The sequence below is a fragment of the Eutrema salsugineum genome, unplaced genomic scaffold (genome assembly GCF_000478725.1).
Source record: "Eutrema salsugineum unplaced genomic scaffold, Eutsalg1_0 scaffold_10, whole genome shotgun sequence".
Lineage (NCBI taxonomy): Eukaryota > Viridiplantae > Streptophyta > Magnoliopsida > Brassicales > Brassicaceae > Eutrema > Eutrema salsugineum.
In genome coordinates, this window is record NW_006256908.1 from 8,949,981 (window position 1) to 8,975,533 (window position 25,553).

A 25,553-nucleotide genomic window follows, 5' to 3' on the forward strand; every position below is an offset into this window, starting at 1 on the left:
CACCAATCAGATAGTATTATACTAAACAGTGAAGTGATAAATACACAGGTTGACTGACCAATCGGATGGTCTTATGTATAATCTTTAAAAATTAAACGGTATATAAAGTTAATTTTTTTTTTTGGGCAACATGGTATAAAAGGTTAATAAATAAGGAAACTAATTAATTAAAAAACGGAAGTGGGATTATTATTACTAAAGTATGGGAGAAGGCAAACAGAGAAGAAAAACGATGCTGAGATTATAAAAATAAGTGTTGTGATGAAGAAGCTATGAGGTTTTAATTTTTTTTTTTAAAATATACATTTATAAGAAAATTAAAGGAATAGTTTTTTTTTTCCTTTTCTCAGAGCTGTTGTGATTTTTGAGGTTCTCTATAAAGTCAAGTAGGAAAACATATACACAAATGTCCCAAGAACCTGATCAGGAAGAAGAAGAAGAAATAAAGTCAGTGGAACAATGGCGTTGGTCCGAAATGCAAGGCCTTGAGCTTCTCCCTGAAGCCTCCTCCGATAAAAGCAACAATAATAATAACAACTCGAGAAACCCAGAAACAGAGCTCCGGGAACATCCTCCTCCGGAAATGGAAAATGGCGGTGGTGCTCCTCCTCCTCCTCCGACAATAGTGGAGGAGCCTAAAAAAGCAGAGATTCGTGGAGTTGCTTTCAAAGAGCTATTCAGATTCGCAGATGGATTGGATTATGTATTGATGGGAGTCGGCTCTGTTGGTGCTTTCGTCCATGGATGCTCCTTACCTCTGTTTCTCAGATTCTTCGCCGATCTCGTTAATTCCTTTGGTTCTAATGCCAATAACGTCGACAAGATGATGCAAGAAGTTCTCAAGGTACCAATTTTAATCCTTCTGTTTGTTCAATTTTCCATCTTCAGTCTCTGAAACACTAATCGAATCACTTGTTTTCTGCAGTATGCGCTTTACTTTCTTGTCGTTGGTGCTGCAATCTGGGCTTCCTCTTGGGCAGGTGAAAGAGAAAGAAAAACCGAAACTTTACGTTTCTTGATCCGTGAGCTAGATTCGATTTTAAGTCGGTTTTTTTTGCAGAAATTTCTTGTTGGATGTGGACTGGAGAGAGACAAACGACGAAGATGAGGATAAAGTATTTAGAAGCAGCTTTAAACCAAGACATTCAGTTCTTCGACACAGAGGTTCGAACTTCCGATGTTGTCTTCGCCATTAACACCGACGCAGTTATGGTTCAAGACGCCATTAGCGAGAAGGTAAAAGCAAAAGCACTGATCAATCAAGAAACTTCAATTTTCTGTCTTTTTTTCCTTTCTTCTTCCTCATCTGATCTGATCTTCAATCTCAGTTGGGTAATTTCATCCACTACATGGCGACTTTTGTTTCTGGATTCATCGTCGGTTTCACGGCGGTGTGGCAACTGGCTTTAGTAACTCTCGCGGTGGTTCCGTTGATAGCCGTGATCGGAGGAATCCATACCACCACTCTCTCTAAGCTCTCTAACAAGAGCCAAGAGTCTCTTTCACAAGCTGGTAATATCGTCGAACAGGTAGAGTGCACAAATCCCAATATACAAAAAAAAACCTTCTTTTTCTGATTCGATTTTCTGGGTCTGATTCGATTATGAAAAAAATGGCAGACAGTGGTACAAATCAGGGTAGTAATGGCGTTCGTGGGAGAATCAAGAGCTTCGCAAGCTTATTCATCAGCTTTGAAGACAGCACAGAAACTTGGTTACAAAACAGGTTTAGCTAAAGGAATGGGACTTGGTGCTACTTACTTCGTCGTCTTCTGTTGCTACGCTCTCTTGCTCTGGTACGGTGGCTACTTAGTTCGCCATCATTTGACCAACGGTGGTCTCGCAATCGCCACAATGTTCGCCGTCATGATCGGTGGATTGTAAGCACTCTTTGATACTCTTCTCTGTTCTGTCATTTTGATTGAAAAAAAATCAGTCTTTTGATGGATTGAGTTTTTGGGTTGTTGTTTAAAAAGGGCATTGGGACAATCAGCACCGAGCATGGCTGCATTTGCGAAAGCTAAAGTTGCTGCTGCGAAGATCTTTAGAATCATTGATCATAAACCCACGATAGAGCGAAACAGCGAGTCTGGTGTGGAGCTAGATTCAGTCACGGGTCTTGTTGAGCTTAAAAACGTCGACTTTTCGTATCCGTCGAGACCAGATGTTAAGATCCTCAACAACTTCTGCCTCTCTGTTCCCGCCGGGAAGACTATAGCTTTGGTCGGAAGTAGCGGTTCGGGCAAAAGCACCGTCGTTTCGCTTATCGAGAGGTTTTACGACCCGACCTCAGGTCAACAAAATCTCCAACACATGCTGTTTAGTTTTACGAGGTGGTTTTGCTCGAGCATTGTTCGTTTTAACACGCTTTTTTATCTGCAGGACAAGTTTTACTCGATGGGCATGACCTGAAGACGCTGAAACTGAAATGGTTAAGGCAACAAATAGGTCTTGTGAGCCAAGAGCCTGCACTATTTGCTACTTCTATCAAAGAGAATATACTCTTAGGCCGTCCCGACGCGGATCAAGTCGAGATCGAGGAGGCGGCTCGAGTCGCAAACGCACATTCCTTTATCATCAAACTACCTGATGGATTCGACACACAGGTCTGGTTTTAACATTACTCAATCCAAATCCAGGTTCTTGAAAATCTGTGTTCTTTGGCTTTTTTTTAATTTCATTAGTTTAAGGTATTTTTAAAAGAGTCAAAAGAGAGAAGAGGTATGGTCATGGGAAAGCATTTATAACAGAGTAACATGGGGTTTGGTCAAACAACGCATGTGACCCAGACAACTAGTTTCAGTCATGTGTGTTGATGTTGAATTTTTGGATGTTCATGTGCCTGTCTTTTTTTTTCTTCTTCTTACTTTAACTTGAAAACCAGCTATCACTACTATTCCAATAGATTTTGCTACCGGATATAAATCTATATCATATGTTTGTTTTATATTCATTTGTTAATGTGAATAATGTCAGGTAGGAGAGAGAGGATTGCAGCTCTCAGGGGGGCAGAAGCAAAGAATAGCAATAGCAAGAGCTATGTTAAAGAACCCTGCGATACTTCTTTTGGACGAGGCAACAAGTGCTTTGGATTCTGAATCAGAGAAGCTCGTGCAAGAAGCTTTGGATCGTTTCATGATTGGAAGGACGACTCTCATCATCGCTCACCGTCTTTCCACCATTCGCAAAGCCGACCTTGTAGCTGTGCTTCAGCAAGGAAGCGTCTCTGAGATTGGAAATCACGATGAGCTTTTCGCCAAGGGAGAAAACGGAGTTTACTCTAAGCTCATCAAAATGCAAGAGGCAGCTCATGAAACCGCCATGAGCAATGCGAGAAAGAGTAGTGCGAGACCTTCGAGTGCTAGAAACTCTGTTAGCTCACCGATAATAGCTCGTAACTCTTCTTATGGAAGATCACCATATTCACGGAGACTCTCGGATTTCTCAACTTCTGATTTCAGCCTCTCCATTGAAGCTTCTTCGTACCCAAACTATCGACACGAGAAGCTTGCTTTCAAGGATCAAGCCAATTCTTTCTGCAGACTAGCTAAAATGAACTCTCCTGAGTGGAAATACGCTCTGCTTGGTTCCGTAGGCTCTGTCGTTTGCGGCTCCTTAAGCGCGTTCTTTGCTTATGTTCTCAGTGCTGTGCTAAGCGTCTACTACAATCCGAACCACGATTACATGATCAAACAGATTGATAAATACTGTTATCTCTTGATCGGTCTCTCTTCTGCAGCGCTTATCTTCAACACGCTCCAGCATTCTTTCTGGGACATTGTGGGAGAGAATCTGACCAAGAGAGTCCGTGAGAAGATGCTTACCGCTGTACTCAAGAACGAGATGGCTTGGTTTGATCAAGAGGAGAATGAGAGCGCAAGAATCTCAGCAAGATTAGCTCTTGATGCCAATAACGTGAGATCAGCCATTGGAGATAGAATCTCGGTCATTGTGCAGAACACAGCGTTGATGCTTGTTGCTTGCACTGCTGGTTTTGTTCTGCAATGGAGACTTGCGCTTGTCCTCGTTGCAGTCTTCCCTGTAGTTGTTGCTGCAACTGTGTTACAGGTTTGTGTTCTTGCAAAGTAAAATGTACATTCTCTTTTAGTGTTGTTCTTTAGCTCTGAAACCTTCTTTTGAACAGAAAATGTTCATGACTGGATTCTCTGGAGACCTGGAAGCGGCGCATGCAAAGGGAACGCAGCTCGCTGGTGAAGCCATAGCTAATGTCAGAACAGTCGCGGCTTTCAATTCAGAGGCAAAGATTGTTCGTCTCTACACTGCAAACCTCGAGCCACCATTGAAGCGCTGCTTCTGGAAAGGACAGATCGCTGGATGTGGCTATGGTGTAGCACAGTTCTGTCTTTACGCATCTTACGCTCTAGGGCTATGGTACGCGTCGTGGCTTGTGAAACACGGCATCTCTGACTTCTCCAAAACCATAAGAGTCTTCATGGTTCTGATGGTCTCAGCTAATGGTGCAGCAGAGACGCTCACACTGGCTCCTGATTTCATCAAAGGTGGTCAAGCTATGCGGTCTGTTTTCGAACTTCTTGACCGGAAAACCGAGATCGAACCCGATGATCCTGATACCACCCCAGTACCAGACCGGTTACGTGGCGAAGTCGAGCTTAAACACATTGATTTCTCTTACCCTTCAAGACCTGACATACAGGTTTTCCGAGACCTTAGCCTTCGTGCTCGAGCTGGCAAGACTCTAGCTCTTGTAGGTCCAAGCGGGTGCGGGAAAAGCTCGGTGATTTCTCTCATCCAGAGATTCTACGAACCGTCCTCAGGCCGAGTCATGATCGACGGTAAAGACATAAGGAAGTATAACTTGAAATCCATAAGGAAACACATCGCCATTGTCCCTCAAGAACCGTGCTTGTTCGGAACAACCATCTACGAAAACATTGCGTACGGACACGAGTGCGCGACCGAAGCAGAGATCATACAAGCCGCGACTCTAGCCAGCGCACACAAGTTCATATCTGCGTTGCCTGATGGTTACAAGACTTATGTAGGAGAGAGAGGCGTTCAGCTCTCTGGAGGACAGAAACAGAGGATAGCGATCGCTCGTGCACTCGTGAGGAAAGCAGAGATCATGCTGCTCGACGAGGCCACAAGCGCTCTTGATGCAGAGTCAGAGAGGTCGGTACAAGAAGCATTGGACCAGGCTTGCTCTGGTAGAACATCGATCGTGGTGGCTCATAGGTTGTCTACAATCAGGAACGCTCACGTGATCGCTGTGATCGATGACGGGAAAGTGGCGGAACAAGGGTCGCATTCTCATCTTCTCAAGAACCAGCCTGATGGAATCTACGCGCGGATGATACAGTTGCAGAGATTTACTCATACTCAGGTGATTGGTATGACGTCAGGTTCGAGTTCTAGGGTTAAAGAAGATGATGCTTAGTAGTTACTACTTTTGGTCATATATAGAAGAAGAATGAACAGAGTAAAAAACAAACACCAGAAGATGTTCTGAAAAAAGAAAACCTACGAACTCATTTTTTTTTTCTGTTTTAATTTTGGGGTTACTTATTTTTGGAACTACGTTTCAGATTTGATGGTATAGTATTATTATTGTGTATTATTATGATTAGTCTAATTCTTCACCTCTGTAATATCCATTTATGCTTTATCAATCTATGAGCCTTGCAACTGAAGTTATAAGCGATAAAATTCTTGCCATTTCTAACGAAAATAGAAAATATTCAAATTTTGCTCTGTTTTAACTTTAAGACAAGTGTATATAATTGTATTGAGGTAATACATATCCCACTATCATCGAATGCACTCGTTTCCTATCTACGTTAGTTTGATATAGATTTCAGGATAGGCCTAACTTTGGAATGATGAGATCCGTTCTAAAGAAAAATATTATGATATATGATGAAATGTAACCTTTTAAGGTTTTTAATCGTATTGGTTAGATGGGTTTTGAATGTTGTGGGTCTAATATATTAATGTAAAGTCCCCTTATCATGATTCCTTTTAGGGAAATTACATCATGATAAACAAGGTGAACATAGAAACTTATTAAAATTTATGACAATATTGTCAAATAAAGAGGAATATTTATAAGTAAAAGACACACGAACATACGTGGGGAACAAAATTATGAAAACGAGAAAAAGAAGATGGGTCCAAAAAGCACATTAGATGAGATGATGAGAGACTCAAAGCAAAACCGAAAAAGAAAAGAAGGGACAAACATTTCTTTTGTGTTTATGTGACTTTTATGAACAATTCTTGATTTCGTTTCTTTCTGCAGCACACGCGTGCGACCATATACTGTACATGCATATATGCTTATAAAGAGACACGCCATGATGATGATGACGACTAGTTTGTTTTAGTTGTTGAATGCAATAAATATGTTTATGAACAAACTTGGAAGCTATAGTGGAGGAGAAGAAGCATGCAGCTATCTACTTGGCACATGTCACTCAATCATTGAGAAATTCAAGGAAGGCCAGAATAATCTTACACGGATGGATTTCTCCAAAATCATATGTTCATTTTGGATATAGGAATGTGTAATAAGGGATGAGAATCAAATTCGGTTAATTTGAAAAATATAAAATAAAACTAATATACATGACGAAATTTAAAGAATGGAAAATATAAAATAAAAATAATATAAATGACGAAATTTAAAGAATGGAAAATTATTTACATGTAGATAGAGTCACTACTGAAATTTTAAATAAATTGGAAAATTTCCATGTGTGATAATGGAGGTATAGAGTAATATCAGGTAATATGGAGATCTTTCTCTACTTTTATATTGCTTTTATTTCAAAATTTTAACTATCCAAAGTCCAAAGGGAAATGTTTTAGATACCCCATATGCATATTTGACTTAATTTCATATCTATTAAAACTTTCCAAACATATAACAACTACACAACTATGGAAATTTGTAATCTTTGTAAGATTTTTTATAAGATTGTATGGTTTTGACTAATTTATAGGTTTCATATGGTTTATCAAAACATTTGGAAGTATACTGATCAGAGTACATAAGATAAGACTGTTGGTTTATGACCCCACGAAAAAAACATAGGACTGTTGATTTTTTTGACACTTTAAAATGGCGAAATATATTTCATTCATACTTTTATAATTCTCATCAGACTTTCCTGCATTTACATACAAAATCAAGTTAAGAAATTCAAAGCGCAAATTAACAAAATACAATGTAAGTCATCTAATAACTCTTCATCGAACTTGTAGGAGTCTTGGTCTGGCAAACAAAAGGGAATTACTCCACAAACACTCACTCGTAGCATACAAAAAAGAAGAGATGAGGATGAGTACAAAAGCGGTGAAAAACTATCTTGATCAATATAGTTATTATAGTGAAGTAAAAAAAAAAAATCATTTCAGGGCAACACTAACATGTATAACGACAGAAGGATCGACATACTTGCTAAAAAAACCATCCTAAATGAGTTCGTATCATCGTTGTCTTCACCAAAGCTTCAATATCAGCTCCACTAAAATTCTCAAAACACTCCATTCTCGATATGGCCTCCAAATCAACACTTTGATCAATTGGAACTTGGAAGTTCCCTCACAAAAGAAACCACGAAAAGAGGAATTTTGTAAAAAAAAAAAATTAGGATATCAGTGATTTTTGAAAAGAAAAAAAAACGTAATATACCATCTTTTAACTTCTTTGAAAACTCCATTTCTTCTTAAACAAATTTATCAAAGTATTCTTAATATACATGTGAGTGTGACATTTGAGGTAACCATTTGATATATCAAGGGTCTCAGTCCATTTCTCAGTCTTGAGAAAGAAGAGAGATTTTTTTCAAGATTTAAGTCAGTCGTTTGTATAACTCAAGTTAATTAAGCTCAATTAAAGCGGAAGCTATGGGCGTGAAGTATACAAGTCAATGGAATGGAAGCACAAATTGTGTCATTTTCGTTTGTGGTAGAATAATGGACTTGTGGAGAATGGTTATAGCAGAAGCATAAGTAATCAAATAACACTCCAAAGTGATTAATACTTTACTATAAATGTCATGCTATATGAAAATAGTTAGTTTTCAAAAACATTAACATCGAAGGGGGTAATTTTACAAAGACAAAATCCCAAAGAAAAACAGTAAAACTCAAACAGCCATCATCAGCTTTGGACCATTGTCCGGCATTCCCATTCCAGCCGCTAAATCTGCATCGAGCTGTGAGTGTGGCGCCGGTCCCTTCATTATCTTCACACTGCAATCACACAAATATCAAAATGGAGAGTCTAATCAATGCCATCAAAAACAATAGTTATACAAACCACTTTTATTCATTAGGCACACTTAGCCTTCTAGACATGCGTAGAGAAACAATATAGTCGATGAATATAATAGCATTTGCTGAAACTTTTTGTTAGATTGATCTCACAAGCAGAACAGATAGAATGTCAATGTACTCAATAACAGCAATATCCGTTTCGATAGTTGTAATTCTACCAAGACAAATTCAGTAATTCCAATCTCGAACATATGGTCCTACCACAAACGATCCTTCCATTACAAAAACCAACACTATGAATCCAGGAGAACCCAAAATGTAACCAAGGGGAGGAAAGAATCAAACTTTACCGCTTCTTGTGTTTTTTGGTCTTGAAATGATCATCACGAACTGATGCATTAGAGAAGTACCGACTGAAACAAATGAAACAGAGACACAGGACAATTATTAACTGAATAAAACAGCACACATGAATACAAACATATGATTAATCCGGAACAAAACCAAAAACATCTACAGATGTTCAAACAAAGATTAGAAACATGTAATCTTACTCGCAGTGTAAGCAGTAGAATTGACCCATTCCAGGCAAATCTTCGTCAAGCTGTAAAGGCTTCATCTCCGTCTCCGGTTTCCTCAACTCGGTATACACCAAATCGTCGCGTGGAAGAGAAAATTCTCCGTCAAGGGAACCAAATAAAACCCCAATTGCAATCAACCATTATATTACACCAAATCTAAATATTCCAAAAGAAATATAAAAACTTCGAAACCCAATAGAACAGCGAAAAAGGATATCTTTGACTTCGAATTTGTCCCGGCGAGCTGTTTTGTGAGACAAACGCCTCTTCTTCACCTTCCTCGTCGGGCATCTACCCATTTTATACTCCTAAGTGTCGGGTGAATTTGCAGCAATTAGTGAAATTGAATCATCAATAAGCGAAATTCATGGCTAATTTTGCGAATCTAAACGAATTTACACATCAAAAAGAAAACTTACGATTCAGCAAATAAACTACACGAGGAAGAGAGAGGAGCTGGGGACGAAGATGCGAAAGAGAAACCCTAAAGAACTCTCAGTTTCAGTATAAACTAACCTAATTTGGCGGGTTGAATAGAAAACCTTGAGATGGCGCGAGGCCCATCTTCATAAACAGGCTTACATAGGCCCATAAATTTTTAACCTGGCCTCTTTACATTTGACACAGCACACAACAAGAAGAGTCAAATAGAAGACCAAAATCTGTTATCTATCGGTACCAAAGACGTCAATTTTAATATTAAGGTTGTCAAAAGGAAAGAAAAATATGACACGGTAAGACAAATCGAAATACTTTCTGTTATAGATTACTTTTTGTGCAGTAAAATTTACTATCAGTTACTAGTTCATTAACGTCCAAGTCAAATCTGTAATATATAGTATTGTAATTGCAGAAACATATTGTGCTCTTGTTGTATATATATGGTGGATCGTTACTATGCCCCCTTTTTTCACGTCTTCTCAATTATCACCTATATATTTTACTTTTAGACTCTAGCCCAACATAGACGAGTGTGAATCTCCAACCTTTGACTGTACACAAAATTATGAGTTTTATTGCCAACCTGACAAGTGAAGATTTGGAACTGTTTTGTTTGAGCAATTCACTATTTAGAGAGTTTTATTGAAGTTGTGCGAACAAAACTGTTAAGTTCACATGTTCCAACAACATTCGTATTGATGAGATACAGAAAAGCTGGAAGATCGATGAAATAATAGATCAAAATCGACCAAGTCAATATTATCTAAAAAAATTGTTGATATTTGTTTTAAATATATTATATCCATTTCGTGTAAGAAATTTAGTTGTTTTAGTCTCTACATAAATGTATGTATCTTTAAAAAAGTTTGATGATAATTCTTCCTAAGATCTTCTTTGTTTTTGCTGTCGTTAATTTATCAATTTATCATAAAATACCAGCATCAAATTTCAAATTACAAACACAAACCGCTGATGTTTGCCATTGTTTTGGTCGTTTTCTTTAACGATGCAAGTTTTGATAATAAAAAAATAGGTTCTCAATCAAACTCTATAATCAAAATAATATGCCACCTCGGTTATTACGTCATTTATAAAGAAAAAAAAATCAACAAAACACAAGAAGACATGATGTTGACAAAATGGACCGCTTTAAAAAATAATCAAAATGACGAACGTAACGCAACTACGCAACCTCTTTTCAGATTTACTTTTTCTTATTTCATTTACTTTTACTGTTTATTCTGTTGAACATAAAAACAAAAAATTAAAGTTTACCACCGAACTCAATAAGTTAGTTAGTTTGCAAAAGAAAAAAAGTCAGTAAGTTATTGGCAGTCCTTCGCTGCTTCCATGGAGCTGAAATACAAATTATTGTTACTTAAAATCAATAATTGCTCAGCGAAAGGCCAAAATTTTTTTTATATATGTAAAAATAAAAATTAGTTGTATAAGCTATTAGTGTTGTACGAATTGAGTAAAATAAGTGTATACGCATTAGATGAAACGAATAGTATATTACAACAGAACGTGGAAAATACATTCTTCCTACTTGGAAAAAATGCACGTTACACACAAATCTAGAATTCTTCTTTGTACTAGTACGGTAGTACCAAATATTTAAATAGGTCAAACTACTTGACAAATTACAACCATGTGCGATTGTTTGTTATTGTATTTTGAAATTTAGATCTGATCTTGATATGAGTTAAATAATTTAACATTTCATAGTACCACGAAATATTTTGGAAAACAGTAGCATAAATATCAAACGATAATTCAAAAGATAGGGAACAAATCTTACTATCTACGACCATCATTCCGAGTTAGTGTTAGTTATTACAAATATCTTAACTCTTAAGTGGTAAATATATATCAATTCTACAAATTTCGAAAGCTAATAAGGTTTCAGACCAAACATATCAAACTGTGATATATTTTTCGAAAACAACTCTAACTACTTTTTTGAAGATTAATTTTGTGGACTGTTTGATAAAATCCTAAAATACATCAAAACTTTATATATCGCTGTTTATAATTTATAATGATAGAAAACAGAACAAAAAGAGAAGGGACGAGGAGGTTCCAACAACTTCACTTAGAGTAAGACAAGACTATGCAATTTGCAGAATGGATAACTTTATCGAGAAACATTTATCAGAAGAAAATAAATTATCTTTATATTTTATTTCTAAGAAAACTCGGAAATGATGTCATCAAAAAGTATGGTTCAATCGATAAGTTTGAAGATATCATAGTTGAAGCTAATTATATCATGGCAAGAGATTGAGAATTGATGGCTTGATGAAATTTTGTTTAAAGGTTTAGCTTATAAAACTTTAGGTTTTTCACAGGTAAAACAAGGAAGATGGTGATCATCAACTTTGTTAAACGCTTTTTTTTTTTTATAATCAGCCAAAGACAGTCGTATAATACTAAAAAATCAAACTTCCACATATTTTTGAATTCATAGCAAGAGACTGAGAGTTTTTATCGCATACCTACTTCAAAATTCTAGTTTAGCGAATAACAAAATGATCCCCACTTTTCACACTACTAAAAAACAGCATATACATTAGCTTGGTTAATTAGTTCGCATTTAATTTTGTCGTGGTTAATTAGTTCACATTTAAGACCATGATTTTCTTCTAAGTTCTAACAGAATTCTTATAAGATAAGTATATTCTACGTGACTACTGGTGGAATGTATGTATATATTTTTTACCTTAAAACTGATTAAGATTCGGCTAATCTAGACAGTCATGAAATAGTAGTCAAAGAGAAATGGTGCCCTTTTTGTTTTCAAAAGCAATGACCAAATAATACACGACTAATTAAATGTTTCTTGAAACCTAACAAACAAAAATTAATGTTTATTCAGAAACTTGGTGCCTTCGTGTCTCATACCATCACTTGTGTCAATCCGGCGTCAAACGCCCACACTCGCTGACCTCATATATATGCATAAACACATGAAACATTATGTAACATCAAACCATATAATATTCAGTATCAAATAATATAATAACAATTATCCCCACGCACAAAACCAATTCCTTCATCTCTATAAATACACACATTTGCCTCCACTTCCTCTCGTTCAAACATTTCTTCATCCATTAATTCCAATATTTTAAAAAATATCCTTATCTTCAACCAAGAATGGGAGAGGTCAGTGACTTTCTATTCTTTTTCCCCTTGATCTTGAATTCTTTTAATTATCCAAACTTTTCTTGATTTTTTTTTAATTATGTGTATGTAGAAACAAGAAGGTGCTAAAGTTGAACAAGAGAAGAAGACAGCCACCGTAGTCTCTGCTGAGACGACCGACGGCAAGCCAAAGAGCGGCGGAGGAGATTCCATGGCAGCCCCGGTCGCTGCAGCCTCCTCTGCCTTTGTTTACAAAGTGGATATGCACTGCGAAGGCTGCGCCAAGAAGATCAAGCGAATGGTTAAGCACTTCGACGGAGTGAAAGATGTAACGGCGGATATGGGTGGGAATAAACTCATGGTGGTCGGAAAAATTGATCCGGTGAAACTCCGGGAGAAGTTGGAGGAGAAAATGAAGAGAAAGGTTGTACTGGCCAACCCTCCGCCTTCATTACCGCCGAAATCAGACTTATCTGCCGCCGCCGCCGCCGCCGTTGGAGAGAAGAAAGCCGACGGTGTAGATAAGGCGGCGGCTCCTACTCCTCTTCCTCCGGCAGCTCCAAAAGAGGTAGAGATTTAATTGAATAAGGACACGAGACAACTATGCTTTTTTTTATTAGGCACCTAAAAAATGTAAAACCAGATATAATAGTCTCTAACAAAGTATGAATAACTAATTGTTCAAAAAAATAATATGAATAACTGATTTGGCTTTAAATTGTTTTTGTTCAGAGCTTGGTGCCTTTAAAGATCAGACTACATTGCGAGGGATGTATTCAGAAGATCAAGAAAATAATATTGAAAATCAAAGGTAATGGAATTATAATCCAACGAAGTTGCTATAATTTAAAACTATATAAAAAGCATTATGATTCTGTCAAAAATAAAAAAGCAACATAATTGTGGTAATTAATCAATATTTAATGATTAATTAAACAGGGGTCGAAACGGTGGCTATTGACGGAACCAAAGACGTGGTGACGGTGAAAGGAACGATGGACGTCAAAGAACTTGTGCCTCTCCTCACCAAAAAGCTCAAACGAACCGTCGAGCCTCTTCTTCTTCCGGCCAAAAAAGACGACGGAGCCGCCGAGAAAAAGAATGCAGAAGCCACTCCTCCCGCCGCAAAGAAAGAAGGTCCGGCCGCCGGAGTTAACGAAGCAAAGAAGGAAGGAAGTGAAGCCGGAGAGAAGAAGAAAGAGGCCGGAGACGGCGGAGAGAAGAAGAAAGAGGCCGGAGACGGCGGAGACAAGAAGAAAGAAGCTGGTGACGGCGGGGAGAAGAAGAAAGAGGCCGGGGACGCCGAGAAGAAGGAAGGTGGCGGCGGAGGAGGAGGAGGAGGTGCGCCGGTGGCGATGGTGAATAAGATGGATTATTATGGGTACTCATATCCGACGGCTCCAATGTATTGGCAAGAAGGACACGTGTACGGCCAGAGTTATTCAATTGAAGGTCAGAGTTATCCGGTTGGAGGTCAGAGTTATCCGATAGGAGGTCAGAGTTATCCAGGTTCGGGATACAGTTACGCGAGTGAGAGTTACGTGCCGTACTCGCAGCCAAACATGAACGCTCCGCCTGGAATGTTCAGCGACGAGAACCCAAACGGTTGCTCCGTTATGTAACAATGGGGTCGAATTGTAAATATACGAAACTTTAAGGGTCTCGATATCTAAAACGTAGAACATTTACAAATGGTAGTAACTTTAGATAATTTTTTGAAGTTGAGATGGAGCCAGCGGGTTCTGACGTGTAAGATTTGTTACTTTGTTAGTTAGTTCTTTTATATATTAAACGATTAACTGCTTTACTTACTTTAATTGTAGTGTCAGCAAACAAATAACAAAAATAATGTGAAATGATGAAATAGAATGGTTTTGGTTCATCGGTAGATCTATCATTGTTCTTGAAGTTTCAAGACGAATTATTTATACAGTTTCAATTACTTTTTTTTTTTTGTGGGTGACCAAAACATGTTCAATAACTTAAGAACATGTAGTTTTGTTTTCCATTTGGAAATCATTTTGGTTGATCGGTGATCGGTCTATGTAGAAAGATGATCCAAATGATTATCTTTGTACGAAATCTTGAAAAAATGAAAAAAATGATTAATGACTCTTTTGATGGAAAGCTTATTAAAGGCATTTTCTCGATCAACCATGATGTTATTACTCCATGGTCATTATTGTTACCCTTTATATAAGTAAAGTTTTTCTTTATGGCAGTGAATAAATCATTAGTCCTCCCTTCAATAGTTGATCTATGTAACTAAATAAAGAAGCTATATAATGAGAATGTGATGACATCAGTTGTTGTCATTGTATATATACTTTCTTGCTCAATATATTCCCATTAAAAATGCAAAACAAAAATAAGTAGACATAATTCGCAAATCGAGGATTAACTAACATCAAGAAAAGGGTAGATATTGATGTACGTGAACTCAAAATGAAATTTCTACAGTGAACGAAAATAATGTCTAATTTTGTTTTCCTGAAGACGATCTATATTTTTCTATATTAAAGAGTTGAAAAGATAGCGAGTACGTAAAACTATAGTTGAGAAGAGACCATATATATAAAATTATATGATTAAATTGAAAGTGATGTAACTCGAATAGATTGACTTAAAAAACCCATTAATTATTATCTATACATTTTAGGTCGCATAGGCCATCCATTATCTAACAAAATTAATGAGACCGAATTATTCTCATTATTAGGTATTGTGAGAACATGCGTAGACCGTAAATAACCATCACTACAAGCACCGCTACTTGGTCTAAGAGGGGGTATTAAATAGATGCCCCATTCATAATCATTTTTTTGCCTCCATAACTAAACTATTTGGACAAGATAGATTTTTGCCCCCACTAAGAAAATCTTCTGCCTCCGCCACTGACTACAAGTATTATTATAGGTTCGCTGTTGATCGTAGTGAGAATTACCAACAATTAAGAGTAGATCCTAGATACTCATTGTATTGATGGTAATTCACGCGATGATTAACAATGAAATCTATTCATTTGTCCATTTCATAAGTAAGACGCAATGTTTCACAATAAAAGAAAAAGCTTATAACCACTCCCAACTAATCACTCTTGCATATATCTTTGTGTATTATTTTGTCTTTAAATTTATATATACGTTTATAAGTAAATAAATCTATCATAACTTTATAAATAAATGAATAAATATGTAGCATTAGTTATAAACATAAATCAAGTCACGATATATAATATATATATATATATATACTATACGCGTACGTAATGAATTTGTTAGTAGCATAATTACGCAAGTATTTTTAACGTATAGCACTTGTTTGGGTTCTATGTGCGTGTATGTGTGCATTATTGTTATATTAAGGACATTATTTATATAACTACAGGATTTAGCATGATTAATGGTGTGGCCTAATCTTGACAGGAAAAAAATAGTGACTTAATCTTTACGAATATTTCTTCTAGACTGATGTACAAAGACAAACCGATTAAAACAAACTAAGTCATGTTGATAATGATTTCTATCACTTTCTATTTCGTCTCTCTAATCTTCTTTTCTTTGTAATTGTCGATATATAATTGTATACACAATTAACTTTAAAATTTGTAAGAGTATTTGATTCCATCTCTCAAAATCATGCAATATCAATCATTGGATGCTGATGATAAATTAAACACGCACACACGATTTTGAGGTTTATTTGTGGAATTATAAATATATCCTCTATACCCCATAACCCACTTATTACAAACTTTTCTCTTTGGATACATATCAAATTTAATATGTACAATGTATTTAAAGAATCATAAAAACGTTGGGGATAGCGTGGAACTCTCCTCTACTCTATAGGCAAATAATTGCATGTGTACATGTACGTGTTGCCAAAATGATCACTTCTGGTCGCAATGGAGATAGATAAAAGTAAAGAATAAAACGTATTTGATTTCTTCATGTGACCCAGATATTTGGTCTCACGTAACGATGTAAGCTAGTGGAATTATAATAAGAAAGTGACAATACAAATAAAGTAAAGAAGGTTTATCATGTAGGGCTAAAGAAAATCGAATAAAATTCTTTACGAAAAGGAAAAAAATGAATAATTCAAATATCGATACTTGTTAGGAGGATGATATTAAGATCTAAATCGTGTCAATTCTCTATTTGAGAAAATTGTGGATAGTATATCATTGATTTATATATATCTACCAAGTAAAGTAGACACTTTCTATACGTAAATTACATTCTATCATGGTTTAGTAACCTGTTTGTACTCATACAAGGTAGCAAAATCTGCTGAACTGACTTTAGAGAGCATTAACTTTATAATTCTGAATATATCTTTCGACTAAAAAAAAAAATTCTGAATATATCTCATCATTTTCACGAATACAGTATGTCACAGACTCTAAAAATGCAAACATCATATTGATGATATATATACTATAGTCATTAGTCAATCAATTTCAAAGCTTTCTTACCGCAATAAACTGAATACTACAAATGAAAGCGTCATATTTGAGAACCAACTCAAAGTTCTATTAGTCAATCAATTATAAATCTTTGTTTTTTTTTTGTCAACTTATAAATCTTTGTTTATAACCTCAAATTTTAGATAGGTATTTCTTTACCTAGCTAGAAACGTATTTGGCATATTCTGAACCTAATATACTAGATAAATTAAATTGTATATATACAAATTTATCTAAAGTAATATCATGTATTTGAATGATGAGTTATTCTATTTAATCAAAATGGGAATCCACCTAAGATGCTATGTCATTGCTCACTATGAATATATTTTGGCAAATATTAAACTAATAATAATATGTAATAATAATAGTATAATATGAATTAGGTGATAGGTTGCAAAATCCAATCAAAGGCCACCCATGTCTCCTTCATGGAAGTGGATCTGGCAGCAGAAAATACAAGAACCTTAGCAAATAAATAAATGCAAAAAATAGTGGATATCTGTTTTGTGGTTGCAAATTAGTGGATATCTATATCTATCTATTTTATTGTTGATTGCATTACGATATTGCCACGTAGATAATCTATACACACCACGAATCTATGATTCTCACTAGTAAAAAGATGGAAGACATGTGTGAAACATTAGTGAATAAAATTAAAAACAAGGACGACAAAAAAAAGGTGGAATAAGTGTGATTAGTACATAAGAAATAAAGTAAACATAACATAACTACAATGAAATGGTAACTAAAAAAGTTTATAATAACTTTTAGTTTAATTTCAAGTGATAATAAAGGTTCAAGAATATAAGTTATATCCAAATACGTTTATCGCTTTTGTTATGTAGTGAAAATATTTTAAATAGTTACTTTTAATAGACTATATTTGATTGCAGTCAGTTAATTTACATTGTTAATTGTCAACAAAAGATTAATGGTTATGGTTTGTATTTTCATTTATTGGTTATACAAGTGTTTACGAAATAATAGACATTATGTATACGTATTTATGGCAACACGTATGATATGTAAATCATAATGTTGAATGGTGTCCGCGACAAAATTGGGTTTATGTCTTGAATCTGAAAAGGGTTTGAATTTGGAATCTCTCGGTTTGACTTATATATACGTCTGCGTAAGAGATGATGTATCTTCATCAATCATTATGGTTGGGGACAGGCCGATCCTGACGTTTTTCAAAGCAGTAGTAAACAAAATATGGTTTTAGTTTAGAACCGGTTTGACTCGGCTCCAACATTTATATTTACAACTACTTGCATGTTTTTTTTTTTTTCTCTACAACTACTTGCCTGTTCTCGTTATCGAAAAATAATTACTTGCGTAAACTTACCCAAAAAATTATGGTCGTGCAGGATACCATTTTTGTTTTTGTTTTGTTTTTTTTTTAAATTTTAATGACCTTTGAGTTCATAAATCTTTGTATTAAGGGCGGCATAGCTAGCTATATTTTTATAACTAGACCTACTTAAAATTAACGTTAATCAAATTGAAAAAAGCGTAAGTTTTTATGATTTATCATTAAACTTTGTATTATATTAGGGTTTTAAGAATTATTATTAACGAGTTTCGTTCTTTTATGTTCTCGGTATTCATTTTAACAACTCAACGATGTTAAAAAAACATTTTTGAAAAGTCTGAAAAGTGTAATAGTAACTTGTTGGGGTAGAAAATATAATTATTCAAATGGCGAAGACAATTTCTAGCTAATAGAAAGAAACCCGTGGGTAAACCATTGTATATGATCTCCTCGACTCCTCATGTGTATTGTAAATATATCATCATGCACACCCGTGGGCCGTGGGTCAAATCTCTACGCTTGGTGTAACAAATTGAACTTGTCAAACAATTTGACCATGAAAAACCAAAAGTCAGTTGGATTCATCGCATCGTAACTCCATCTTCTGATTTTCTCCGATCGTTGAACTCAGTTTTTAACAAAACGATAAGTCAACTTTAAGCAAAAAGAACTAATAAGTCCGAAAATGTTTATAAAAAAAGAACTGCAATAGCCAACTTTATATAGAAACTACGTATATGTGTATACGAAATATTGGTTACGTGGGTATCATATATGTAGAAGTTGAATCGTGAGAAAAAAGCTATGGTTTTGAATAGATTTTATTTTGTTTAAACTATTGGACGAGGCCAGAATGGGAAGTTCAAACGAAGACTCCATGAGAAGATTTAGAAGATACATGCATGTACGACCCAGAAAAATCTATCATCTACGTACATTAGAATGGAACAACTAATGTTGCTGCACAGAGTGCACAAATTCAACCGGGTTCTACAATGAAATGTGGCGATGTGGCATTCGATATAATTCCAGGGTTTTAATTTTATTTTGTTTCTCCATTCTAAACAAAAATCGACCGACATATAGATGACCTATGCACTAATTAAATTGGCATTTGATTTTTGTTTGGAACGGTGTATAATGAGGGAAGAAATCAAATGCTGTGTGAATAACATGTCTACTTTTTATTTTTCACCCTAGCCTTTCGCTTGTAATCACCAAACGACACTCGGGCCATAGAGATGACAGCATCAAAACTTTTTCTCCTTACTTTTTAGATAAATAAAGTAAATGGTATTGTTTGAGTTTATAGTTAATAAAATAGGCATGTAATTGTGATGAGTTTTAGTATCAATCATTTTTGGGTCTACCATTCAATTTCCCCAAACTATTTTTCTCACGAGAAACTAACTATCATATAACACCACCAGATTTATGTCTGCCAAACTAAAACCTTGTTCTATATCTCTCCGAAAACAAAGTTCAAAATCTATTTCTCCCCAAATTGTAAAACCTATATATCTACACGAAATGATAAAGAAATATGGTAGTGTTTAAATGGCCCACGACAGTGTAGACTAAATAGAAGCCCATGCATTTAAGTATTGGATCAGACTTGGTTCCTTTATAGGGCCTGAGACAATTTTTAGTAAAAAAGAAAACTCCGGTTTGAAATAGTAATCTGGTGTGGAAAGTGAGCGTTTGGAGTTGTCACACTTTCTCTTTCCGGACATGCGACTTGCGAGATGGCAACCCGAGCCACGAGCCACGTGCATTTACGATTCAAACCATTTCTTTTTCTTTCTTTTTTTTTTCTGTGTAAAAAGAGGCAAAATAGTAGAAAAACCTTTTCTTTTCATTTTCATTAAATTGCTGAAAAAGATTGCTCCATTATATTAATTTCCTAATTTAGATAATATATTTGTTTAAAATAAATACTTAGCGTGATGAAGGCAACTGGCCGAGTGAACTTTATTTGATTTAAAAGACAGAATAAATCAATTAAAAAGACTTTAAATCTTGTTTTTTTTTTCCATTTGTTCCTGAATGCTTAAATATCATTGATTCTTTCGAAAAAGTAGTAAACTCACTTTTAATTTCAAGAATAGAATTACCGACTAAAAAAAAATGCAAGAATAGAATTCTGAATAGTGTATTTAATTTATTAAATAACAGCAGACGAACTATTAAATATATATTGGAGATTTTCACATCTTAGATAATAAGTAATTAATAAATTACATTCATTTTATTTTTCCTTTAATTTTAATGCGAATGTAAAACAAGAAAAAAAAAATTATTTTCCTCTCTGTCTCTCTCTTGTTCAACCGTCGATGTTCGTCGGAAAATATCATCGGCTTCAATTTCGTTAGATTTGCCCTAAATTTTCGACTACTGTTCGCCAATCCCAGGCTCTCACGCTTCGCAACTTTCTCAGGTAAGATTTCTCTTTTTTTTCCGTGTTTTTTTTGGGCCAAACATGTTTCTCTTTTGATTTTCTATGAAAAGTTCGAAATTGTTTGAGTTTGTATTTACTAACCTTAGTTCTCAAATTTCCAAAATTTTCGTGTTCGCTTACGAGATTTAAATGTCTATTAAGCTAATTAAGGTATCGAATTGGGTCAAAATTGGGCGTTTCGTTTTGATCTGGTGAAATTAAATTAGGTTTTAATTGACGGTTGATTTTTATGATTTTCATTTAGCTTCAAAAATTAGGGTTTTATGTTCACTGTGTGTCATGGATGTAGAAATTCTGAAATAGCTGTAGTATTTATGTCTAAGAAGTTCAATTTCTTGGTTGATGATCGCCATACTTTTGCATCCGCATTTTTTCTGAGTTTCGCCATTTTTGGGGATTTTCTTTTCATGATTAGGGTTCATTGCTCTGATTTGTGGGAATTTGAAAGCAAAAGGAAAAGTTGCAACTTGTTCATAAGCATGAATGCTTAAACCAATAGCAGCGCATTATTGTGCAATGCAAGCCGAGAAGGAGGTTTTGTTGAACACTGAAGGTCCCATAGACGAGGGCCGGATAACAAACCAGAACAGCAATCCGAATATAGCCTCTTCAGCTTCTATCAGTGTTGCTCAGTTTCCTGGTATGTTGCATTGATTCAGAAGTTTTGCTTGTTTGTTTGTTTTTTTGGCTTAGTTGATTTCCTTATGGAAGCTTCGATGTTTTGGCAATGTTATGTGTTACTCGGAGCGTAGCTAAGAAGCCGACTAGGCAATGGGCTGCTTGGACACATCAAGAAGAGGAAAGTTTCTTCACTGCGCTTCGTCAAGTTGGAAAGGTATCCGCTGTTCAAGTTGAATGATTTAGCTTCTTGTTTCTCTTTGCTGTGATGTGTGAGTGGCATTCTCTTTGTGTTGATCTTGCAGAATTTTGAGAAGATTACTTCTCGTGTCCAGAGCAAAAACAAGGACCAGGTTGGTTGGTAGAACTTTGGGTTTCTTTTCCTCTTCACTCGCACTTGCTGGTGTTGGCTTTTAATTTATTGTGTTGTGGAAACTTCTTGTGATTTGCAGGTTAGACATTACTATTATCGTCTAGTCAGGCGTATGAACAAACTTTTGGGTCCGGAACTGAGTCTTGATGCCAAGAACCCTAAGGACACAAATGCTGCAATGCTGCGATGGTACTTAATATATACATTCTTTTCTCTTATGGCTTCATGCTGGTAGTGTAGATTCTTAAGCTTATTTTCGTAACCAAAGGATGAACATTACTCTGTACGAAGCTAGTCTAGATAAAAAAATTATATCAAGCAATGAGTATTATGAAGGCAAGGTCACATTAATTTAAGGGTTCTATTCGCCTCAAAAATCTTTGTAATTTGGGAATGCATTTCCTGTTAGTGACAAAAGAACGTTTTGGAAAGTTTTTTGGTTTTAGCTTGTGCATTGAGAATATTTGCCAGCAACCGCTTACATGAACAGATAGTTGCAAGTAGCTATTGACCTATAGATCTCGGACATTACTCCTTTTCTTCTTTCTCCTAGATGACATGATTTCACATATCATGATCTTAATTATTATACAGCTCTTCTGTCTAAACTAAACTTGCTTGTCATTCGCCTTGTAGGTGGTCTTTACTGGAAAAGTATAGCTGCAAAGCTTCAAAACTTCACCTCAAACCCCGGAGATTCAAGCTATTCATAGAGGCCTTGGTTAGTTGGCAAACAGAAGTTTCGTTATAAATCAATACCATCTTGGATTTGACAAATACTTTTTTCCAAACTACTTTCTTACAAACCCTTTTGCATGAAGGAACACCAATTGCTGAAAGACCGTAGAAAGAGCATAAGAAAACGGGGTTGCCAGGGAGAAACTTTCTCTTCCTCTTCCCTTGGAAACATCTCAAGTAATAGCAGGGATAGAGGATTGGATAACCGTCCTTTCAAACTGATTATTTGCGACGGCCAAAATGTTAAAAAGCTAGGGCCGGGAAGAACATTTACCAAACATGGCGAAAGCTTAGGAGTTAGCCTTGGTGATGAAAAAGAAGATACAGCCTTTGGGAGAGGTGGAAGGCAACGGCGAAAACAAGGTTCTGCCTCTGCTAGTTTTATGCATGTTTGGTAGATAGGCAGTTTTCATCGGCGTCATATTTTTTTGTGTGTTTAGAGAGTTCATACAATTTTGGACATTAACTACTTTTAATCTTCCATGTTTCTATTAGATTTTAAGTTTCTATTTGAAAATTGTGATGTAGTTCCGGGTTCTTACTTGACTCTAAGCAATTCTTCCATCTTCAGCAGGTTATAGAAAATGGGAAAAGGCTGCAATAGATGGGGTCTCTTTGGTTGCTGATGCTGCAGAGCACTTAGAACGAACATCGATCGACAAAGATATGGATGGTCAAAAAGGTTTACTTGCTAGTATTGGATAGTAGATCATTTTTCAGTTTCTTGGATGTTTGTATTTTGAGGACTAACATATGCAAATTCTGAATCAGATTCTCTTTTTATTACAGAGTTAGGTCCCACAAGTAATTTAACCGGAAAGTCTCCACTTTCTCTATGCTCATCTGGTGACGTTCCTCTCAGTGATGCCAATATGCAGTTTTCTGGCAAGTTGAAACTTCAGTTGTTCCCAATTGATGAATGTACTCGAAGATCCTTGGAAATGGTAAGCTTCGGATAGGAATAATACTGATTGCAGCAATATTCTTTAATGAGACATGAAACGGAGCTTGATCTGTTAACAGGACAAGCACAATCCGCATCTGGAACTTACTCTTAGTAATCGCAAGAAGATATCTTCTGTGCTGGAACATCTCAATCGCAAATGGGGAAGTTCAAGTTGTGCGTCTGGAGAGCTAATGCTGTTCCCTTACAATGCAAGGAAAGAAACTGTAACTTGTCATCAGAGGTGGACCCATGACTCTTTTCTAAGCGCAGCAGAAGTGCATTCTATGGTTGGAAGTCCCTCAATTTTCCGTTTAAGGTTTGCCCTCACATTCTCCTAGGCATTTGCATGTTTCTTCTCGTCAATATATTAAACAGGATAAACCAAATTTTTGTTATGTATATTTATTTGCAGGTATGGCTGGTTCGTCCATGATGCATCAGGTTCTATTATATCTCAAGTTCCAACTTCAGCTTCTTGTCCTTCACTCGGGGATGATATGAATATGGATGAGGCGAATGAGGTGAACGAGTTTAACATGCTACTTACTGAATCAGGACCCTTATCAGTGCATTCAACTGCTGAACAAGCGCCATCTGTAGTATGTGCCTCTGGTGAAATCCATGATCGTCCTGCAGAATCTGGAGATAATTATGAACCTGCTTTAGCGACTGTTACTCCATTTGAGCATATGAGCAGCGGCAATGCACTATCAGCAGGAGAATGGGCTGATAGTCTTACTAACATAAGTATAGGTGATTTACTCTCTGAAGTGCCCAATGACATAGATAGCGATGATGTGGATCCACCCGTCACTGAGGGTTCACATTGCCTCCTTCGAGATGTCTCATTTGCCTCTGACTCTTTTGATGCTGCAATTGCTGCTCATATACTAAGACACCAGAATAAGCCTAGTGCTCTACTACCAGTGACTTCTGGCTCTTCCTCTCTATGGGATGATGAAGAAACACGCGATGCTTTCTCTTTCCAGAAGAATCGTCTCGCAGCTTCCCCCAAGTTGGCTAATGTTGCTTCTCCTGGAGGTGTAGGCAGAGTAAATGATGAACCTTCTCATATAGTGAAGGTAAACTATATCAATCTCAAAGTACTTCCATAATGGTTGACAGAACTAAACCATTTGATTCAATACTTTGTAACTTTCTCTTAGGCTATATCTAGCGAAGAGGGGCCTTGTAACCCTCCTGACCATGAAGATCCAATGGAAGAGGGTCCAACAGACCCTCATACGATGGATTCTCCAGGGAAGATCCACTGTGGGCTTGCGGATGTATATTGGGTAATTCTCAAAATCTCTTTTTTTTTTGTTTTCCCAAAGTGAAGCATCCCATATATTCAAAAACACTTTTTTTCATTCCTCTTTGCAGCCGGACTCGTTAGGACCACTGGATCTAGACATTAGATCTTCAAAGTATACGGAAGACTTGATCCTCAGTGAGAGCCTCGGGGGTTTGAGCCGTCTGATAGCGACCAGCCTTGATGCGTTTCAAAACTGCTCGCTTTTTGGGTTTGACAGCAAGAAGGATAAGTCTAACATGGTCTGAAATGGAACCAAAGCAAAAGCATGGGGTCAAAATGTTGATAGTTGAAAAAGAAAGTGACTCTTGGCTTTAAAAGAAACTTTTTACTATAACTGATAGCTTCACTGTACACAAATCTAACTCTCTTTCACACATTTTTCTTCTGTGTTGAAACATATTTCTTATGTATAAACTTACTGTTATTTCCATGCTTAGTTGGCTATCAATATCATGCCGTTTTTTTCTTTTCTTTTGTTTATAGAAGTTTCATGGCTTCGCGTTGAATAAACATGTCGAAGAGTAGTTTTAACTCTTTAACAATTGAGTCAAAGTACAATCTTTGGATGCTAAAGTTCAACTTTCAATGTCTACTCACGAAAAAGGCCTTTCAAAACTAAGTTTGGGTTGAGCCAAACCACAACGGTTACCTCACTATAAGAAAACCTAACAATTCTCCCATTATTCCCACCAAATTTATCCAAAGATTATACGGTTCAAAATTCAAACAATCAATCTTCAAAAGAAATAGCCTTATCAAGAAAAGTCGTTCTTAAGCTGATTGATAGAGAATAAAAGTCTCTGTGTTCGCTTGATCAAGCATATGTCTACTTTCATTTCAGTCAATTTTATCTACACGACAAACACTCTCCAACATTTAATTTGTC

At 36.1% G+C, this 25,553-nt stretch overlaps 5 protein-coding genes across 6 annotated transcripts in view; 4 read left to right on the forward strand and 1 right to left on the reverse strand.

Moving 5' to 3' along the window:
* The first annotated feature begins 406 nt into the window (after positions 1–406).
* On the forward strand, positions 407–5,595 carry LOC18026726 (ABC transporter B family member 1). Its single transcript, XM_006410804.2, has 9 exons — positions 407–844; positions 926–980; positions 1,061–1,236; positions 1,329–1,529; positions 1,620–1,879; positions 1,976–2,292; positions 2,382–2,605; positions 2,976–4,067; positions 4,144–5,595. Exons 1-9 carry the CDS (start codon positions 407–409, stop codon positions 5,413–5,415), a joined length of 4,035 nt encoding a protein of 1,344 aa, XP_006410867.2. The 3' UTR covers positions 5,416–5,595.
* A 2,382-nt stretch (positions 5,596–7,977) lies between these two features.
* On the reverse strand, positions 7,978–9,361 carry LOC18026727 (zinc finger protein 593 homolog). Its single transcript, XM_006410805.2, has 5 exons — positions 9,259–9,361; positions 9,057–9,147; positions 8,813–8,921; positions 8,609–8,671; positions 7,978–8,234 (listed from the first exon to the last, which is right to left on the reverse strand). Exons 2-5 carry the CDS (start codon positions 9,136–9,138, stop codon positions 8,129–8,131), a joined length of 360 nt encoding a protein of 119 aa, XP_006410868.1. The 5' UTR covers positions 9,139–9,147; positions 9,259–9,361; the 3' UTR covers positions 7,978–8,128.
* Positions 9,362–12,314: 2,953 nt separating this feature from the next.
* LOC18026728 (heavy metal-associated isoprenylated plant protein 5) lies at positions 12,315–14,242 on the forward strand. The gene is made up of 4 exons (XM_006410807.2): positions 12,315–12,448; positions 12,540–12,995; positions 13,160–13,238; positions 13,367–14,242. Exons 1-4 carry the CDS (start codon positions 12,440–12,442, stop codon positions 14,047–14,049), a joined length of 1,227 nt encoding a protein of 408 aa, XP_006410870.1. The 5' UTR covers positions 12,315–12,439; the 3' UTR covers positions 14,050–14,242.
* Positions 14,243–20,501: 6,259 nt separating this feature from the next.
* LOC18026729 (TSL-kinase interacting protein 1) lies at positions 20,502–25,027 on the forward strand. 2 transcript variants are annotated; one of them, XM_024148146.1, is made up of 13 exons: positions 20,502–20,656; positions 21,093–21,317; positions 21,430–21,512; positions 21,601–21,648; positions 21,748–21,857; positions 22,305–22,389; positions 22,490–22,769; positions 22,978–23,088; positions 23,196–23,350; positions 23,430–23,668; positions 23,765–24,434; positions 24,519–24,647; positions 24,736–25,027. In XM_024148146.1, exons 2-13 carry the CDS (start codon positions 21,161–21,163, stop codon positions 24,910–24,912), a joined length of 2,244 nt encoding a protein of 747 aa, XP_024003914.1. In that variant the 5' UTR covers positions 20,502–20,656; positions 21,093–21,160; the 3' UTR covers positions 24,913–25,027. The 2 variants fall into 2 exon arrangements, with proteins under 2 accessions (XP_024003914.1, XP_006410872.1); XM_006410809.2 differs by having other exon boundaries at positions 20,504–20,656; positions 22,981–23,088.
* A 151-nt stretch (positions 25,028–25,178) lies between these two features.
* The window catches only part of LOC18026730 (UDP-glycosyltransferase 86A1), a 2,395-nt gene continuing 2,020 nt past the window's right edge, over positions 25,179–25,553 (forward strand). Inside the window, exon 1 of the mRNA XM_024148381.1 lies at positions 25,179–25,188. Within this exon, the coding sequence (XP_024004149.1) occupies positions 25,179–25,188 (10 nt within the window). The remainder of the gene's footprint in view (positions 25,189–25,553) is intronic.

Excerpts from the sequence above, each read along its gene's own strand:
- LOC18026726 (XM_006410804.2), top strand. The coding sequence starts at position 407 with ATGTCCCAAGAACCTGATCAGGAAGAAGAAGAAGAAATAAAGTCAGTG. Across the intron at positions 845-925 it reads TGATGCAAGAAGTTCTCAAG|TATGCGCTTTACTTTCTTGT; the intron begins GTACCAATTTTA and ends TGTTTTCTGCAG. Across the intron at positions 4,068-4,143 it reads TTGCTGCAACTGTGTTACAG|AAAATGTTCATGACTGGATT; the intron begins GTTTGTGTTCTT and ends TCTTTTGAACAG.
- LOC18026728 (XM_006410807.2), top strand. Across the intron at positions 12,996-13,159 it reads CTCCGGCAGCTCCAAAAGAG|AGCTTGGTGCCTTTAAAGAT; the intron begins GTAGAGATTTAA and ends GTTTTTGTTCAG. Across the intron at positions 13,239-13,366 it reads AATAATATTGAAAATCAAAG|GGGTCGAAACGGTGGCTATT; the intron begins GTAATGGAATTA and ends TTAATTAAACAG.
- LOC18026727 (XM_006410805.2), bottom strand. The coding sequence starts at position 9,138 with ATGGGTAGATGCCCGACGAGGAAGGTGAAGAAGAGGCGTTTGTCTCAC. Across the intron at positions 8,922-9,056 it reads GGACAAATTCGAAGTCAAAG|GCGACGATTTGGTGTATACC; the intron begins ATATCCTTTTTC and ends TTTCTCTTCCAC. Across the intron at positions 8,672-8,812 it reads TTCTACTGCTTACACTGCGA|TCGGTACTTCTCTAATGCAT; the intron begins GTAAGATTACAT and ends CATTTGTTTCAG.
- LOC18026729 (XM_024148146.1), top strand. The coding sequence starts at position 21,161 with ATGCTTAAACCAATAGCAGCGCATTATTGTGCAATGCAAGCCGAGAAG. Across the intron at positions 23,351-23,429 it reads CTCGAAGATCCTTGGAAATG|GACAAGCACAATCCGCATCT; the intron begins GTAAGCTTCGGA and ends ATCTGTTAACAG. Across the intron at positions 23,669-23,764 it reads CCCTCAATTTTCCGTTTAAG|GTATGGCTGGTTCGTCCATG; the intron begins GTTTGCCCTCAC and ends ATTTATTTGCAG.